This window comes from Chionomys nivalis, chromosome 1 (genome assembly GCF_950005125.1).
Source record: "Chionomys nivalis chromosome 1, mChiNiv1.1, whole genome shotgun sequence".
NCBI classification, from domain to species: Eukaryota; Metazoa; Chordata; class Mammalia; order Rodentia; family Cricetidae; genus Chionomys; species Chionomys nivalis.
The window spans coordinates 66,251,574-66,269,885 of NC_080086.1; the positions used below are offsets into that span (position 1 = coordinate 66,251,574).

An 18,312-nucleotide genomic window follows, 5' to 3' on the forward strand; every position below is an offset into this window, starting at 1 on the left:
AGACTGGAACTCAGACAATAGTGGGTCCATGTGGAGTAGAACGATATCTTGACCAGGACTACTTAGGTATACATAACCCTCATGGCAGGGTCCTGAAGATGAACCTGGAGGGCACTGGATCTATTTGCTCCTCTTTCCAATGTGAACACTGAATCAATTTCCTTTCTCTGCTTTTCACTATTACTTGTCCCTGTGACTGATGCAATGAGTATGTGTAGCTGAGCCTCACTTGCTAAGCCTGCCAGAACCATACTTTTATTCTAGTGGTTCCAGTTTCAGAAAGAGCAAAGAACAAACCTTATTTCACTGTTTCTTTGAGAAGAAAATCCTTTTCAAATGTTACCTCAAAGCTTATGCTGACCTAATTACTGATACGGAGCTTAAAATTAGTCATGTTCATTGATTGTTTTTTAGCTCAAAATAGATATTGACATCAATATGGATACAAAAATACATTGAATACATTCCAAAAAATAAGTAGTAAAGAATCAGGTACAGTCTGTACTCAGTTTCTGAGAATACATCTTGATATAGATACATTTGACATAGAAATCTTGTTCTAAACTTTTGGTTTCTCCTAATTTAAAAAAAATACATTCTATACTAGGCCTGATACTGCATGTATGCCCAGAAAAATATAGTAATAATAATCAGTGTGTACTGGTATTCTCTATGGTCCAAATACCATTCTAAATACTTAGCATGTTCAGGTAATGTTCAAATAATCCAGTGAAAAGTGATGCCATTGTACCCATTTAAACATAAAGCTCAGTCATTTCCCAAGAACACACTACTGAACAAAGGGGCAGCACTGGAAGCCAGTAAGTCTGTGTAAAGGCAGACACACATAGTCATCAACTGCTTTTTCTACAGACCTCGAAGAAGCGGTTTATGAAAAGATGCACCTCAAGTAGGTGCCATTCAAGGTTTCAGACAGCTAATTCTAGCTCCTAGAAGGTAGTATGAAACAAGTGGAAGAAAAGGGGCCATGGAAGCAGCAAGGCCAGGAGGAAAGAGAACAGAGAGAACAGAGAGAGAGAAAGGCAGTATTGTGTAGCCTGAAGCAAAATAAGGCAGATTGACAGGTATAGCTTATATGGAGTTTTAAACTCTGAATGACCTGACATGCTGGGGAGGGTGATAAAGTATTTATTTTCAACACTTTTCTTTTACTTGAGCATTCTGTAACACCAAACTATTTCTAACCAGAATGATAAAATCTCTACCTCTGTTGGGACAAAATAATTAAATTAGTTGATTCTGGGAGAAGAATAATCATGAAGATAGAGCTGACAAAGTATAAACTTTCTTTCCCAGTTGAGATTCAGAAAGGAAAAAAATACAATCCAATGACAATGAAAGAGTTTCTGACGTTTACTTCCACTTTTCCTTGTTTCTAGGCTCTCTGGTTAAGAAATAAAAATCTACATCATTTTCAGATACAGAAAGTTAATCCATGAAAATTCTATCCCAAGCAATAGAAAACAAGTCCAGGAGAATAAGGAGAAGATCCTAATTATGGCTACATTGTAGTAGGAGTTGTGGGCTGTGTTCCTGCCGCCCCAGCTCATGGTCGCCCGGCTAGCTCAGTCGGTAGAGCATGAGACTCTTAATCTCAGGGTCGTGGGTTTGAGCCCCACGTTGGGCGCCATCTGTAGTAGGGAGCTGCGGGCCTGCTTTTCATCCTGCCCGGCTCCTGCAAGGCTAGCTTTATACCCAAAATAATTACACGGAAACTGTATTCTTTTAAACACTGCTTGGCCCTTTAGCTCTAACCCTTACTGGCTAATTCTCATATCCCGATCAACCCATCTCAAATAATCTGTGTAGCACCAGTCTTACCGGGAAAGATTCAGCATGTCTGACCTGGCAGCTGGCTGCATCGTGTCTGCCTCTGGAGAGGAGAGCATGGCGTCTGTCTCTCAGAGGAGCTGCCCTGCATCTGAGCTCACTTCCTCTTCCTCCCAGCATTCTATTCTGTCTACTCCACCCACCTAAGGGATGGCCTATCAAATCGGCCAAGGCAGTTTGTTTATTGACAAATAACCTTCCTCCATCACTACATGAACTTCTAACTTTTAAAAACTGTTGTAACATAGTTCTATCACAGCCAGTGTCATATAGGATGGTGTTCGTTATCTCAACATAAAGAAAGAAAGTCTCCATGACAGTGTTCATCTGGTTTGCAGTTGTCTTTGGCTTTGGTTAGTATAACATACATACATACATGCATGCATGCATACATACATACATACTTACATGCATGCATTATCGTTAACCATTTTCTGAATTTTCATCATCATTCTTGACACTATGCAGTTAGAAATGTTCATTATTTCTAGAGGAACTGATACTGAATCTGTACCGGATCTGTAAGAAACAGATGGCCTGCAGCCTTTCCCTCCTGAAGAAAAAATTTCCCCTAACCTAAGCTCTCATGTTGGGCACAGTACCTTCAGTGAATGGCAATGTAAGTGTGACCATAAAATCCTAAATTTCCAAAGGAAAGGAAATCTCATAACTTTCTAGTTTTAGGACTAGATATCAGCAAGTCAAACCTTCAGTTTATACTTTACCACAAGCAAGTGAAAGAACCTTTTGCCCTTTACAAGGAGAGGTGGTAAACCATTACTTTCTCTCTCAGGGTTCAATCACAAATCACCAGGCTTTTGTTCAACAGGTAACAGGGTGATAGAGCAATTACCAATCATATCCAGAAGACATCAAAAACAATAAAAGTCAAGTAAGTCTAACCAAGAGACCCAAGTGCTAATATCCCTGTCATCAATAATAGATGTAGGCAAAGTGCATGCACAGGATATCTGGCATGGTCACCTTTACTCAGAGCTACTTTACCTCAGTAAGGCCAATGTTCTTTCTCTTAATGACATTCTGCAGAGCGTTGCTCAGAGTCCTGGTCAGTAACAGGTTTGTGGACTTACGGATCATGTCATCAACTTCAGTGGAGCTGAAATGTAAAGGATAAACCCAGTTGCATCCTAGGTGACTAGATTTTGGAAATGAGCAAGTGCAGCAGTTCCTGCAGTAGAAACAGCTGTAGTTGGGTTAGTAGAAACAGAAGCATCAGCAGTGGTAAAGGAAGGAGTAAACCGCTAATGTGTACTGTGTGCCAGAAAGTATTCCAAGTACATTAACAAATATCTACAAAACTCTGCCTAGATTGCTTTCTTGACATTTGAATAATTTTTGAAGTGAAGGCTAACGTGCACAGATTCAAATAAAAGAGTCATTCTGAAGCCATGGAACTTCACTTTGGATTTTATACTTCCAGCATCAGTTATAACATTATGCACATAACACACACATACATACATACATACATACAAACATACACACACACACACACATCTATGACAGAGTTAAAACTAAAAAAAATAATTAGCTTCTTTAACTGTGTTCATCATCTTCATCACTTAAAACTACCCTTTTTTAGTCTCCTTTTATAAGTTATAATACACAAACATGAATGTAACATCACACGCTAGAATCTGTATATGAAGGAAAACAAACACAGATTTTTTTTTTCTGAGATTGAATGACCTCACTTAAACAGTGTAAATAGACCCATTTTCCTGTAATTCAATGATTTTATTTTCCTTTAGGGGTGAACAGCATTCTATTTTATATGTGCCAGATTTTTATTATTAACTCAAGTGTTAGTTGACTTTTAGGCTGGTTCTATTTCCTTGCTATAGTGAATAGAGCAGCAATGCACATGGATGTACAAATATCTCTGTAGTAGGATGTGGAGTTCTCTTGATATAAATAACACAGGGTGATTTTATCCTTAATTTTTTGAGGTACCTCTAGACTGACTTTCATAACCCCACCAGCCATGAATAAGGGTTCCTCTTCTCCATAACCTCTCCAACATTTGCTGTTGGATTTCTTGATGACAGCTGTTGAGACCGAGGTAAGGTGGAATGATAATTTCAATATTCTATTAAAATACTTTTTCTCTGAGTAACCTCAGAGATACACAGCAATTGAAGTACTTACCCAGACAACAGAGCCTCCAAACTCTTTATTTTTTTTTTGAGGTTAGAAAGACAAAACACCCCAAAAATTCTTTACAAAGATTTACTTTCACAGTGTTCAGAAAAATAAAATCTATGTGTGTATTGTACTTTTAATTAAATGTTGGAATATCACTTTATTATAGAAGCCCCTGCTACTGATAAGAACTTTCAAAATAGCTGCATGGCCTCAGAATTTATGGATAACACAACTTTTCATAATATGTAATAATTTCTACCATTGTCTGTCTGATGGAAGGGAAAATATTCATACAAAAAATTAATAATTATTTTTAAAGCTGCATAAGAAATCTCCATCAAACACTTCTCTGACTTGGTGACCTTTGTTTGAGAGTACTGTTTCCCATGTTTCCCACTTGACACACTAAGTCTATTCTGAGACAGCTCTGAACTGAAGAAATAATCTCTGATCCCACTTACAAAGTAAATATATTCTAACCTGAAAGGCAAATGTCAGCACAGCGTTAGAAAGAAAGCACAAAATTCCTTCAAGTTGAGGAAATATTTCATTTGAATTGTCAATGTAAACCTCATCATATAAAGTTTTGGATAAAAAACTTAAAAACACAGATCAACTCTCAAAAAAAAAAAAACAAAGAAAAAAGAGGAGAAAAACACTCTAATATAACATTAAGAAAACAGTAAACAGTTTCATTCAAAAACTTAGAATTCAAATAAGAAGAAAAATATCTAAATAATTTATACACATCCCAATATTATATTTTCCCCAAAAGAGTAAGTGACAATAGGCCATTTTGTAATTGATTTGAAATAATTTCCTGTCAAAAACATACATAATAAGATCTTAGAGATTGACCTCTGATGTGAGGTCACCCAATCACTAGGGTGTATTGTGGAGCTACAACCACAGGATGGAAGCCACGGAGAAAAAAAGTCTCGGTATTTACCTTTCAAAAGTAATCTGATTTCAAAAGGAGGCTTCTCTATAAAATTCATCTTGGTTGTGGATGGGAAAATTATACAAGCCCCAAGCTTTTTTTTCATTAAGAACAATAATTAACAGAGCTTTTTACACTACCCAGGAGGCTGATGCAGGAAGACAGCAAGTTCAAGGCCTGTGTGGACTACAGATGAGAATCAAGGTTGTGTTGAGCAACTTAGCAAGATCTTGCCTTAGCATCTTAAAGAAACAAAGGCTGGAGACTTGCTCATTGGTAGAGAACTTGTCTAGCATACTAGAAGACCTATGTTCAACCCAAACTAGTAGAACAGCTAATAAAAAAAGTGACTCAACCCAATTCCTAATTACACTTATTTTCAGAAAAGCTTGACAAAAAATATGTTCTGTTCATTCACTCTTTTCGTCAATTTACCAAGTGTAGGTACAGATGTAGTGTTCAGCCTTTGCAGGGACTACTGGTCTAAGCAGGGTGGCTGCTGTGCTTATCTTGAGTTTCTGTAGCAGTTACTATTAGCATTTAGGTCCTCAGGTAAGTAAAATCCTCCTTGGAGATAAAGGCCTTCTTTGAGCTTCTTAATGTCTTTACTACTAAAAAGCATCTAACTAGATATTTGCCAAAAGATATACAGACTAAAGCAATAAATGAGCAAAGAAACAAAGAAGTCTGTGGTTAAGTCAGACACACTAGCAGAGCAATAATACTGTTTCCAAAGACTGTGTTATTGCTCCACTCTCACTATAAAATTTTATCTAGTAGAATGGTAGAGTAGGTTAAACGATAATTTCTAGTATTTTTCACTGGTATTGTTTAAAATGCAAAACATATCTTTTTACATCATTCAAAAGTTATTCCTGTTCACCATACTATAAAAAGCAGTATCCTACGGTGAAAAGCCTATACTAAGGCTTCCAAACTCATAGCTAAAGAAATAGAAAACATTTTACATGGTATATATTTTAGAGAAAGTAATGAATTTAACACTGGACTGATTCCCAGTGTCGTCTGTTATACCTTAGATGAAGATCTTCTGAAAACTTCAGGCAGGCGTAGATAAATTCTTTAATCTGGTTGTAAACTTTTGGCACAAATTCAGAGAAAGGAAACTTTTTGGGAAATGGCTGCTGTAAACGTAAAAATTAATGAAAGAAAGTCACTAAATCCATTGAAGACACTTGAAAATTACTTAAAATGAAAAAACCAACTTTTTCCTACTTTGTAAAGTATAGATCTAACAGTATCAAATGTTAAAAGAAAACTCTAAGAGATTTCTAATACAATAAGACAAGTGTATGAACTAGTTTTTAATGTCAATTTGACACAAACAAGTGAATGTGGAAGAAAGAATCTTAATCAAGAAAATGCCTCGCTCTTTGGGCACATAACACCATCCAGCTCAGTCTGTCTGGCGCTGGGGGCAAATCCTCAGGGCAAGTAGGCAGGCAAGACTTCCTTTGTTTCACTGTCCTGCCTGCACCAAGCAAGGTATGAGCTTTGTTTACGATCTACCCAACCTGCACGGAGATCTGATCTTGGCACCAGGAGAGCCATCAGTGGGAGAGCTAATCTGGGTACCAGGAGAGCCGTCTTTGGGCACGGAGATCTGATATTGGTACCAGGAGAGACATCACTGGAGCACCAGGAGAGCTATCACTGCAGAGTGCCACCACTGGGAAGGTACATCAGTAGGCAAGGAGACCTGATCCGGTAAAAGAACATCCAGAGGGGAGCACTCGGAGAAAGAGATGGGAAGGCGCCAATGCAAGAATTCACCCAACAATCTGAAAAACTATATGAAACCACCAGAACCCAGCGACCTCACAACAGGAGGACATGAACACCTTAATCATGAAGAAGTAGATAAAATTGACTTAATGAAAGTGATTGACGCACTTAAACAACATGTAAAAAATGCCCTTATAGAAATGGATGAGAAGTATAACAGAAAGTTTGAAGAATTGAGTAAATCAGTGAATGATACCCTAGGAAACCAAGGAAAAACAATCAAACAGATAATGGAAACAGTTCAAGACTTAAAAACTGAAATGGAGGCAAAGAAGAAAACACAAACAGAAGGCCAGCTGGACAGGGAAAATCTAGGTAAACGAATAGAGACTACAGAAGCAAGCATAACCAACAGAATACAAGAGATAGAAGAAAGAATCTCAGATTCTGAAGATACCATAGAGAAAATAAACACGCTGATCAAAGAAAACAGCAAGGCCAACAAATTCTCATCACAAAACATTCAGGAAATATGGGACACAATAAAAAGACTAAACCTAAGAATAATAGGAATAGAAGAAGGAGAAGAAGCGCAGCTCAACGGTCCAGAAAATATATTTAATAAAATTATAGAAGAAAACTTTCCCAACCTAAAGAAAGATATACCTATGAAGGTTCAAGAAGCATACAGAACACCGAATAGGCTGGATCAAAAAAAAACATCCTCTCGCCATATAATAATCAAAACACAAAGCATAGAGAATAAAGAAAGAATACTAAGAGCAGCAAAGGAAAAAGGCCAAGTTACTTATAAAGGTAAACCTATCAGACTTACACCTGACTTCTCTATGGAAACATGAAAGCCAGAAGGTCCTGGATAGATGTACTGCAGAAACTAAGAGACCATGGATGCAAGCCCAGACTACTATGCCCAGTCAAGCTTTAGTTCACTATAAATGGAGAAAACAAAATTTTCCAGGATAAAAACAAATTTAAACAATACGTAGCCACAAACCCAGCCTTACAAAAAGTAATAGAAGGAAAACCACTAATCAAGGAGTCCAACAATGACCACAGTAACTCAGACATCTAGAGACCCTTTACCAGCACATCTCAAAGAAGGGAAACACACAAAATCTACTACTAAAAAAATGACCGGAGTTAACAACCACTGGTCATTAATATCACTTAATGTCAATGGCCTCAACTCACCTATAAAAAGGCACAGACTAAGAGATTGGATACGAAAACAGGATCCAACATTCTGCTGTTTACAAGAAACACACCTCAACCACAAAGACAGGCACCTATTCAGAGTAAAGGGCTGGGATAAGGCTTATCAAGTAAATAGACCTAGGAAACAAGCAGGTGTGGCCATACTAATTTCTAACAAAGTTGACTTCAAACTTAAAACAATCAGAAGAGATGGAGAGGGACATTTTCTACTCATAACAGGAACAATTCATCAGGATGAAATCTCAATCCTGAATATCTATGCCCCTAATATAAAAGCACCCACGTACGTAAAAGAAACATTGTTAAAACTCAAGGCAGCCATCAAACCACACACATTAATAGTAGGAGACTTTAATACTCCTCTCTCACCAATGGACAGGTCAATTCGACAGAAACCTAACAGAGAAATAAGAGAATTAATGGAGATAATGAATCAAATGGACTTAACAGACATCTATAGAATATTCCACCCAAATAGGAAAGAATATACCTTCTTCTCTGCAGCTCATGGAACCTTCTCAAAAATCGACCACATACTCGGTAACAAAGCAAACATTCACAGTTACAAAAAATATTAATAACCACCTGTATCTTATCAGATCACCATGGATTAAAGCTAGAATTCAACAACAATGCTACCCCCAGAAAGCCTACAAACTCATGGAAACTGAATAGTCAACTACTGAACCATACCTGGATTAAGGAAGAAATAAAGAAAGAAATTAAAGTCTTCCTGGAAGACAATGAAAATAAAGAAACAACATACTCAAACCTATGGGACACTATGAAAGCAGTCCTGAGAGGAAAGTTCATAGCACTAACTGCCCACTTAAAGAAAACAGAGAAAGCACACATTGGAGACTTAACAGCCCACCTGAAAGCTCTAGAAAAAAAAGAAGCAGACTCACCAAGAAGGGGTAAAAGACTGGAAATAATCAAACTGAGGGCTGAAATCAACAAAAGAGAAACACAGAAAACAATTGAAAGAATCAATAAATCAAAAAGCTGGTTCCTGGAGAAAATCAACAAGATTGATAAACCCCTATCCAAACTAATCAAATGGCAGAGAGAGAATTTGCAAATTAATAAGATCAGAAATGAAAAGGGAGACATAACCACAGACACAGAGGAAATTCAGAGAATCATTAGATCTTACTACAAAAGCCTGTATGCCACAAAACTGGAAAATGTAAAAGAAATGGACACTTTTTTAGATAAATACCATATACCAAAGTTAAACCAGGACCAGGTGAACAACCTAAATAGACCTGTTAGTCGTGAAGAATTAGAAGCGGTTATCAAAAACCTCCCTTCCAAAAAAAGTCCAGGACCAGATGGTTTCAATGCGGAATTCTACCAGAACTTCCAAGAAGACCTAATACCTATACTCCTTAAGGTATTACACAATATAGAAACAGAAGAGTCATTGCCAAACTCCTTTTATGAACCTACAGTAACTCTGATACCAAAACCACACAAAGACTCAACCAAGAAAGAGAATGACAGGCCAATCTCACTCATGAACATCGACGCAAAAACCCTCAACAAAATACTGGCAAACCGAATCCAAGAACACATTAGAAAAATTATCCATTATGATCAAGTAGGCTTCATCCCAGAGATGCAGGGCTGGTTTAACATACGCAAATCTATCAATGTAATCCATCATATAAATAAACTGAAAGAAAAAAACCATATGATCGTTTCATTAGACGCTGAAAAAGCATTTGACAAAATTCAACATCCCTTTATGATAAAAGTCTTGGAGAGATTAGGGATACAAGGGTCATAACTAAATTTAATTAAAGCTATATACAGCAAGCCGACAGCTAATATCAAATTAAATGGAGAGAAACTTAAAGCCATCCCACTAAAATCAGGAACACGCCAAGGCTGTCCACTCTCTCCATACCTCTTCAATATAGTTCTCGAAGTTTTAGCAATAGCAATAAGACAACATAAGGGGATAAAGGGGATTCAAATTGGAAAGGAAGAAGTTAAACTTGCATTATTTGCAGATGATATGATAGTGTACATGAGCGACCCCAAAAACTCCACCAAAGAACTCCTACAGCTGATAAACGCCTTTAGTAATGTGGCAGGATACAAGATCAACTCCAAAAAATCAGTCGCCCTCTTATACACAAAGGATATGGAAGCAGAGAGGGAAATAAGAGAATCATCACCTTTCACGATAGCCACAAAAAGCATAAAATATCTTGGGGTAACTCTAACCAAGGAAGTGAAAGATCTATTTGACAAGAACTTTAAGGCATTGAAGAAAGAAATTGAAGAGGATACCAGAAAATGGAAGGATCTCCCTTGATCCTGGATTGGGAGGATCAACATAGTAAAAATGGCAATTCTACCAAGGGCAATTTATAGATTCAATGCAATCCCCATTAAAATCCCATCAAAATTCTTCACAGATCTTGAAAGGACAATAATCAACTTCATATGGAGAAACAAAAAACCCAGGATAGCCAAAACAATCTTATACAATAAAGGAACTTCTGGAGGCATTACCATCCCTGACTTCAAACTCTATTACAGAGCTACATTAATGAAAACAGCGTGGTACTGGCATAAAAACAGAGCAGTCGACCAATGGAATCGTATAGAAGACCCAAATTTTAACCCACAAACCTATGAACAACTAATTTTCGATAAAGGAGCTAAAAGTATACAATGGAAGAAAGAAAGCATCTTCAACAAATGGTGCTGGCACAATTGGATGTCAACCTGTAGAAGAATAAAAATAGACCCATATCTATCACCATGCACAAAACTCAAGTCCAAATGGATCAAAGACCTCAATATCAATCTGAACACACTGAACCTGATAGAAGAGAAAATGGGAAGTACCCTACAACATATGGGCACAGGAGATCGCTTCCTATGTATAACCCCAGCAGCACAGACATTAAGGGCAACATTGAATAAATGGGACCTCCTGAAACTGAGAAGCTTCTGTAAAGCAAAGGACACTGTCATTAAGACAAAAAGACAGCCTACTGACTGGGAGAAGATCTTCACCAACCCCGCAACAGACAAAGGTCTGATCTCCAAAATATATAAAGAACTCAAGAAACTAGACTTTAAAAGGATAATTAACCCAATTAAAAAATGGGGCACTGAACTGAACAGAGAATTCTCATCAGAAGAAGTTAAAATGGCCAAAAGATACTTAAGGTCATGCTCAACCTCCTTAGCGATCAGAGAAATGCAAATCAAAACAACTTTGAGATATCATATTACACCTCTCAGAATGGCTAAAATCAAAAACACCAAGGATAGCCTTTGCTGGAGAGGTTGTGGAGAAAGGGGTACCCTCATCCATTGCTGGTGGGACTGCAAACTTGCGCAACCTCTTTGGAAATCAGTGTGGCGGTTTCTCAGAAAAATTGGGATCAACCTACCCCTGGACCCAGCAATAGCACTCTTGGGAATATACCCAAGAGATGCCCTATCATATGACAAAAGCATTTGTCCAACTATGTTCATAGCAGCATTATTTGTAATAGCCAGAACCTGGAAGCAACCTAGATGCCCTTCAATAGAAGAATGGATGAAGAAAGTGTGGAATATATATACATTAGAGTACTACTCTGCGGTAAAAAACAATGACTTCTCGAATTTTGCATGCAAATGGATGGAAATAGAAAATACGATCCTGAGTGAGGTAACCCAGACCCAAAAAGAAGATCATGGGATGTACTCACTCATAATTGGTTTCTAGCCATGGATAGGGGCCACTGAGTCTATAATATGTGATCCTAAAGAAGCTAAACAAGAGGGTAAACCCAAGGAAAAACATATAGATATCCTCCCAGCTATGGGAAATAGACAAGATTGATGGGCAAAAAATTGGAATCTTGGGGGTGGGGTGGGATGGGGATGAGGGGTGATGGGGAGAGAAAAGTGTGAAGGAGAGGATGAGGGGAACTGGGGGAATCGGGGTGATTGGGGTTAAAGGAAGGTTGGATTGGGGAGCAGGGAAACTCATACCTTAGTTAAGGGAGCCACCTAAGGGTTGGCAAGAGACTTGAACCTGGAATGGCTACCAGATGCCCAGGGCAATGTCCCCAGTTAGTTCATTGGGGCACCTGAGGATAGGGAACCTGAAATGAACCTATCCTATAATCATACTGATGAATATCTTGCATATCGCCATAGAACCTTCATCTAGCGATGGATGGAGATAGGACAGAGACCCACACTGGAGCACCGGACTGAGCTCCCAAGGTTATAATGAGGAGCAGAAGGAGAGAGAACATGAACAAGGAAGTAAGGCCATGAGGGGTGCACCCAACCACTGAGACAGGGGGGCCGATCTATTGGGAGCTCACCAAGGCCAGCTGGACTGCTACTGAAAAAAACATGGATAAAACCGGACTCTCTGAATGTGGCGGACAATGAGAGCTGACGAGAGGCCAAGGAGAATGGCACAGGAACTTTCATCTGGCGATGGATCGAGAGAGAGTCAGAGACCCAATTTGGAGCAACCGTCTGAGCTCTTAAGGTCCAAATGAGGAGCAGAAGGAGGGAGAACATGAGCAAGGAAATCAGGACCACGAGGCGTGCACCCACCCACTGTGACAGTGGAACTGATCTATTGGGAGCTCTCCAAGGCCAGCTGGACTGGGACTGAATAAGCATGGGTTGAACCTTGACTCTCTGAACATGGCGGACAATGAAGGCTGATGAGAAGCCAAGGACAATGGCACTAGGTTTCGATCCTAATACATGAACTGGTTTTGTGGGAGCGTAGCCTGTTTGGATGCTCACCTTCCTGGACCTAGATAGAAGTGGGAGGACCTTGGTCTTCCTGTAGAGCAGGGAATTTGGACTGCTCTTCAGTATCGAGAGGGAGGGGGAGTGGACTGGGGGGAGGAGAAGTGGAGAGGGGATAGGGGGAGGGGAGCGGGGGGAGGGGGCAATATGTGGGAGGAGGGGGAGGGAAATGGGAAACGGGGAGCAGTTGGAAATTTTAATTAAAAAAGAATAAAAAAAATGAAAAAAAAAAAGAAAATGCCTCCATAGGATTGGGTGGCAAGCAAGTCTGTGAGGCATTTTATTTTTTAATTATTTCTATCTATTTATCATTTTAGTTTATATACATGTGTTTTACCAGCATGTATACATGCACACCTCGTACATCCAGTGACTGAGGAGGCTGTAAGAGGGTGTGAGACACCCTGGAACTAGAATTCCAGGTGATTGTGAGTTGTCAGGTATGTGTTTAGAACTGAACTTGGGTCCTCTACAAGAGTGGCCACAGTGCTTTTAAGCACTGAGCAATCTTCCTAGCTCTAAAGCATTTCTTGGTTCATGATTGTTATGGAAAGGCCCAGCTCACTGTGGAAAGGTAGTCCTGGGTGTATAAGAACACAAGCTAAGCAAGCTATAAGCAAGCAAACCATTAAGCAGCATCCTCTACAGTATCTGCTTCAGTTCCAGGTCCCAGGTTCTTGCCAGGAGCTCCTTTACTGACCTCTCTAGAGGATGCACTGAGACCTGAGAGTTGTAAGCTAGAATAAATCTTTCCTCTTCCAAATTGCTTTTGGTCATGGTGTTTCACCACAGCATAGAAATCCTACGTCAAAATCTAGTACTGGGTTATGGGATGAGTCTGCGGCAGACCTGAACACATGTTATTAAGAGAACCGTGGAATTACTCTGAAACTTTGGACTAGAAAAGTTCATTGAGTATTTGAGGCTTAATGAGCTATTGTGGGACTTAGTAGTTAAGAATGTTGAAAGTAATGCAGAATATGGAGTCCTGACTTGAATGGTTTCAAAGGGAAGATTGAGAGTCCCTTCAAGACTCTAATAGGAGTTGGGGGTTGGAGAGATGGCTCAGCGGTTAAGAGCATTGCCTGCTCTTCCAAAGGTCCTGAGTTCAATTCCCGGCAACCATATGGTGGCTCATAACCATCTGTAATGAGGTCTGGTGCCCTCTTCTGGCCTGCAGCCATACAGGCAGACAGAACACTGTATACATAATGAGTAAATAAATAAATATTTTTTTTAAAAAGTCTCTAATAGGGCAATTTGATATCTTGAGCTTTAAGAATCTGTGGTTCTAGTCAGCTGGGGCTGAAGAATCACCTGTATTTAAAAAGAGACCAGACTTTACTTTACCAGGACAATTGGTGCTGGTTAGTTAGAGTCTAGAAACTAATGATGATTAAGAAGAGACCAGTATCACTGAGAACATAAATCTGGGAATATTTTTTCAGGGTCAGCACATTGTTGTGGGATATTTGTACACTGTGAAGGTATATTGCTGTGATTGGTATGATAAAAAGCTGAATGGCCAATAGCGAGGCAGGAGGTATAGCTGGGATTTCTAGGGAGAGAAAGGAAGGAGAAGATGAATGCAAGTGTGCAGGAGACATGGACAGGAGTGACACAAACAAGACAGAGAGGTAGTCAGAAACACAAAATGAAGAAAAGGTTAAAAAGCTGCATAAAATGTAGATTAATATAAATGGGTTAATTTAAGATATAAGAGCTAGTTGGTAATAAGCCTGAGCTATAGGCCATATTTGGGAGCAGGCTGGAGGGACTTAGAAAAACTCACTAAAGCACATAGAGGCTGTGGTCCACTGGGATCCAAGACTACATATCATGCTGGCAGCTGAGCATGGTTAATATTTAAGAGTCCTCCAGGTGGTACTGATTTTTAGGGCACAAAGGTTAATGAAGAGCAGCTATGGTTTGACATGAGAGGTCAAAAAAGGCCAATGGTAAATGTGAAGACTCAGAACTGAAGGGGTCATGGAGAGACACTAAGGCTTGGCAGCATATGGCAGGGTCAGAGTTCCCTTAAGAAAGCCCAGAGGAGCCTATTCGTTGCAGGAAAGAGTCTAGATTCAGAAAAGATACCAAACTTTTAGGGTTGTCCGACCATGGGACAACCACCAAGGAAAGCAACAACTGTGAAGTAGAGCTAGCCTGAGCCTAGGAAACAAACTGTGTATACTGCCCAGGGCAGAGCTAAAGAAGTATTTCTGATCCTTTGGAGACCAGAGGATCGTGAGTCCCAGACATCAAGCACTGATCTTTATACATTGTTGAATTTGGGCTTTGATTTGATTTATGCCTGTGCCCTGGATCTTCCTTCTTAGAGTAAGAAAGCATTTAACTTATTTTCAATTTTACAGGAGCACGCAATTGAGAGACACTGGAATTTTACAGATGTTTTAGACATTTTAAAGAAACGTTGGCTAGTCTAGAGAAACTTTGAACTTGAGACGTTAGATGTTTTAGAGAATAAAATTTTAAAGTATCTGAATTTTTTTAAAAAGACTGTAGAAGTTTTAAAAGTTGGGATGTTTTACACCGTGATACTGATGTTAATATGAAATTTGGGGAAATAAACAAGAAAGGAAAGGTTATGCCTTGATAAGCAATGTGTTTGTTTGTCAAGTTGACAAGGGGCCAACTGTATTGGCTGGCTTTTAAGTCAACTTGATGTCAAAACTAGGGTCATATGGAAAGAAGCAGACTTAATAGAGAAAATGAATCCATAAGACTGGCTTACAGGTAAGTCTGTGTGGCATTTTCTTGATTGATGACTAGTGTGGGAGAGTCCAGATCACTGTGGGTGATGCCACCCCTGGGAGGGTGGAGCTGGATGATGTTAGAACAGGCTGAGCCAATCAGTAAGTTGCACTGTATCATTTCCTACCTCTAAGTTCCTACCTTGTATGAGTTCTTGCCCTGACTTCCCCCAGGTCCAATGTGCCATGGAACCACATTGAAAAAGTATCCGTGACTTCATAAATAGCAAGACAATACTTTCATACTTCTCATGTGAAGGGCTTGTGTGGAACAGAGAGCGTGGGTAGAAAGGGGTGGCTGGAGGAAAACTCCTCTGCACTGTCACTTTGGTGGAGAGAAAGCTCTTGATGCACTGTCAAAATAATAGAGCTATACCAAATAGAGCAAATTTAAATGTCTGGTCTTAGAAGAAACTATCTGAATAGTACAGCAAAATTAAAAATTTCAAATTTTAATCAAATTACATTACCCCAGTGATCTGAAAAATTCTAAAGATGTGTAGGACCTCAAAGCCTTTTTCAGATTTCCAATGAAGTGATTCTATATATCAAGACGCAGAAGAAAGTCTTTGAAAGTTTTAAAAATCTATCAATATGGAATATCTCAGTTTCAGAGAGAATTTAATCTAACTGAAAAGAAAGAGAAAGAGAATTTTACCTTAATGCATCCCTTACCTTTTCCAGTTCTGTATCTTGAAATGGAAATTGTCCTACAACCTTCTTATATGTCTCTTCACTCGTTACTGGTATGGGACTATAGTTGTCAGAATCAAGTATGTTTCTGTAAAAAATGAAAAGAGAGGGAGGGAGAAAGGAGGGTTAAACACAGAGACTTTTCCAAGACAGTTTAATGATTGTACATTTACCACAGTTTCAGATAAACACTTCCCAGTCCTTACTACACTCCTACAATTCAGTCATTTTGGCTTGGGCATTCTAAAAAGAAATCAGAGAGAAACTAAGCTCTGGAACAAGTGGAGAACAACTATAACATGACCTAGTATCTATGATTTACAAGTGGGCAGAAAATTAAGGGTAACTGGGAAGCAAATGAGAAGAGAATATTGGCGCTGATTATTTTAGTAAGATATATTGAATCATAATCACAGTTTTAATTATGTACCAGACAATGCATTCTAACTTAGGAAAGTGTCAGAGAAAAAAAAATAACTTCTAATAATTAATCCAAGCTATGTTCCTTCTCCTCTATCTTCTGCTTTGTACTAATCACAAATGTTGTTTTCCAGTGATAAGTTCTCTCTCCTTGAGTATATTAAGAGTTCTCTGAAAGCAGAAAACCTCCTATGAAATCCAAACAGAAGCCCATGAAAGCTCAGAATGCAGCGGTTATTCCACGCGGTCTCTATTGCCTGCAGAGATGACCTTGCCATGAAAGCAATCATCAGCACTGGTTACATCAGAATTTTACAAGTGTACACATTTACATTAATATATGGATGAATTGAACTAAATAATGATATGTTCATGAACTGTTAAGAATAAGATTAAAAGATGAGGGTGAAGGTTTAAAAATAAACTTGAAAACAAGGTAAGTTGACAAGGAGACACAAGCAATGGTCAAGAAGATCTCTTGAAGTAAAGGAAAGACTGGAACTCCAATGTGGGCTGCACTGAACCTGCATGCTACTTTGGGTAATACAGTCATTTCCATAATACTAGCCCCAGAGACCCAGAGGTCCTCTAACCTCTAGGGTCTTCTTTACTTCTTCAGAGACCCTACGTTCCATTGTAGAGGCATTTCTCCTCCTTGGTTAATTTATTCCTGGGTTTCTTTTTTGTTTGTTATATATATTTGAGGATACAATGAATGATGTATGGGTTTGTTATCCTGAGTTTTTTCTCAGCATGCCTGATCTTAGAATATAGAAAAGTTGCTGACTCCAGGATACTGATTTATGTCCTGCAACTTTGCTGAGGGTGTTTAAAAGTTCTAAGAGTTTTCTGGTGGAGTCTAGATGTCTTAAAAGTGGAGAATCATATCATCTGCAAATAAGGATAATTTTAGCCCTCCCTATTTGTATTCCTTTTTTTTCTTTGTCTTGCTGTATTGCTGTGGCTAAAACTTCAAGCACAAAATTAAGATTAAAACAAGAAGATAGCTTTACCTTTCTTATTTTAGAGGACAGGTTCAAAACAAGAAGAAACTGAAATGAAATGACAAGAAATGTGTACTAAGGAACTATTCCCAAGAGGCCTATGCTGGGAGGAAATGTTCCAGAAGAATTTCCCATTATTGTATGTATATTGCAATAACTACTTAAACAGGATGCTTCAGGTATGAACTACAATAAACCAGTTCTCTGCTTATGAAAAATAATGAGAGATAATATAAGTTATTAAATAGTGGATAGCTCAAAAAAGTGAGCCAAACCCAGTAGGATACATCAATAATTCCAGCACTTAAAAGGGGGAGAAGAAAGATCAGGAGTCCAAGGTCATCCTGGGAAGTAGGAGACTCTGTCTGTAAAATAAAACATTTTCCTAAGGACCTACTACTATCCGTGACAGCTTAACTACCACTACCAAACTAAGTATGATCTTTAGGAAAAACAAAAACTATACAATGGTAAGGAGACAAGATAATTTGGTGTGAACCAGTAAGTCTGCCTTTATCTAAGGAAACAAACATAACAAACAGACTATGGGCCTTTCCCAACATAGCAGGTACTAATAAACTGACATAGGCTGCCTTGGAAGATCAGTTCACAAACAATTAAAAATTATTAGAATTGTGGAAAACTGGAGCATTTAAAAAAAAAATAAGCCGTATGCTCTTGGTACTCA

General features: G+C 38.7%; 1 protein-coding gene and 1 non-coding gene across 4 annotated transcripts in view; one reads left to right on the forward strand and one right to left on the reverse strand.

Annotated features, from left to right (window-relative positions):
- The window catches only part of Exoc6b (exocyst complex component 6B), a 514,534-nt gene that overhangs the window by 234,071 nt on the left and 262,151 nt on the right, over window positions 1-18,312 (reverse strand). For all 3 annotated transcript variants that reach the window (XM_057789522.1, XM_057789516.1, XM_057789518.1), the window contains 3 exons: window positions 16,183-16,288; window positions 5,993-6,102; window positions 2,857-2,968 (listed from right to left, as the gene is read on the reverse strand). In XM_057789522.1, coding sequence (XP_057645505.1) covers window positions 2,857-2,968; window positions 5,993-6,102; window positions 16,183-16,288 — 328 coding nt within the window. The remainder of the gene's footprint in view (window positions 1-2,856; window positions 2,969-5,992; window positions 6,103-16,182; window positions 16,289-18,312) is intronic.
- Window positions 1,576-1,648, forward strand: Trnak-cuu (transfer RNA lysine (anticodon CUU)). The gene has a single exon. It is a non-coding gene; the product is annotated as a tRNA-Lys (tRNA).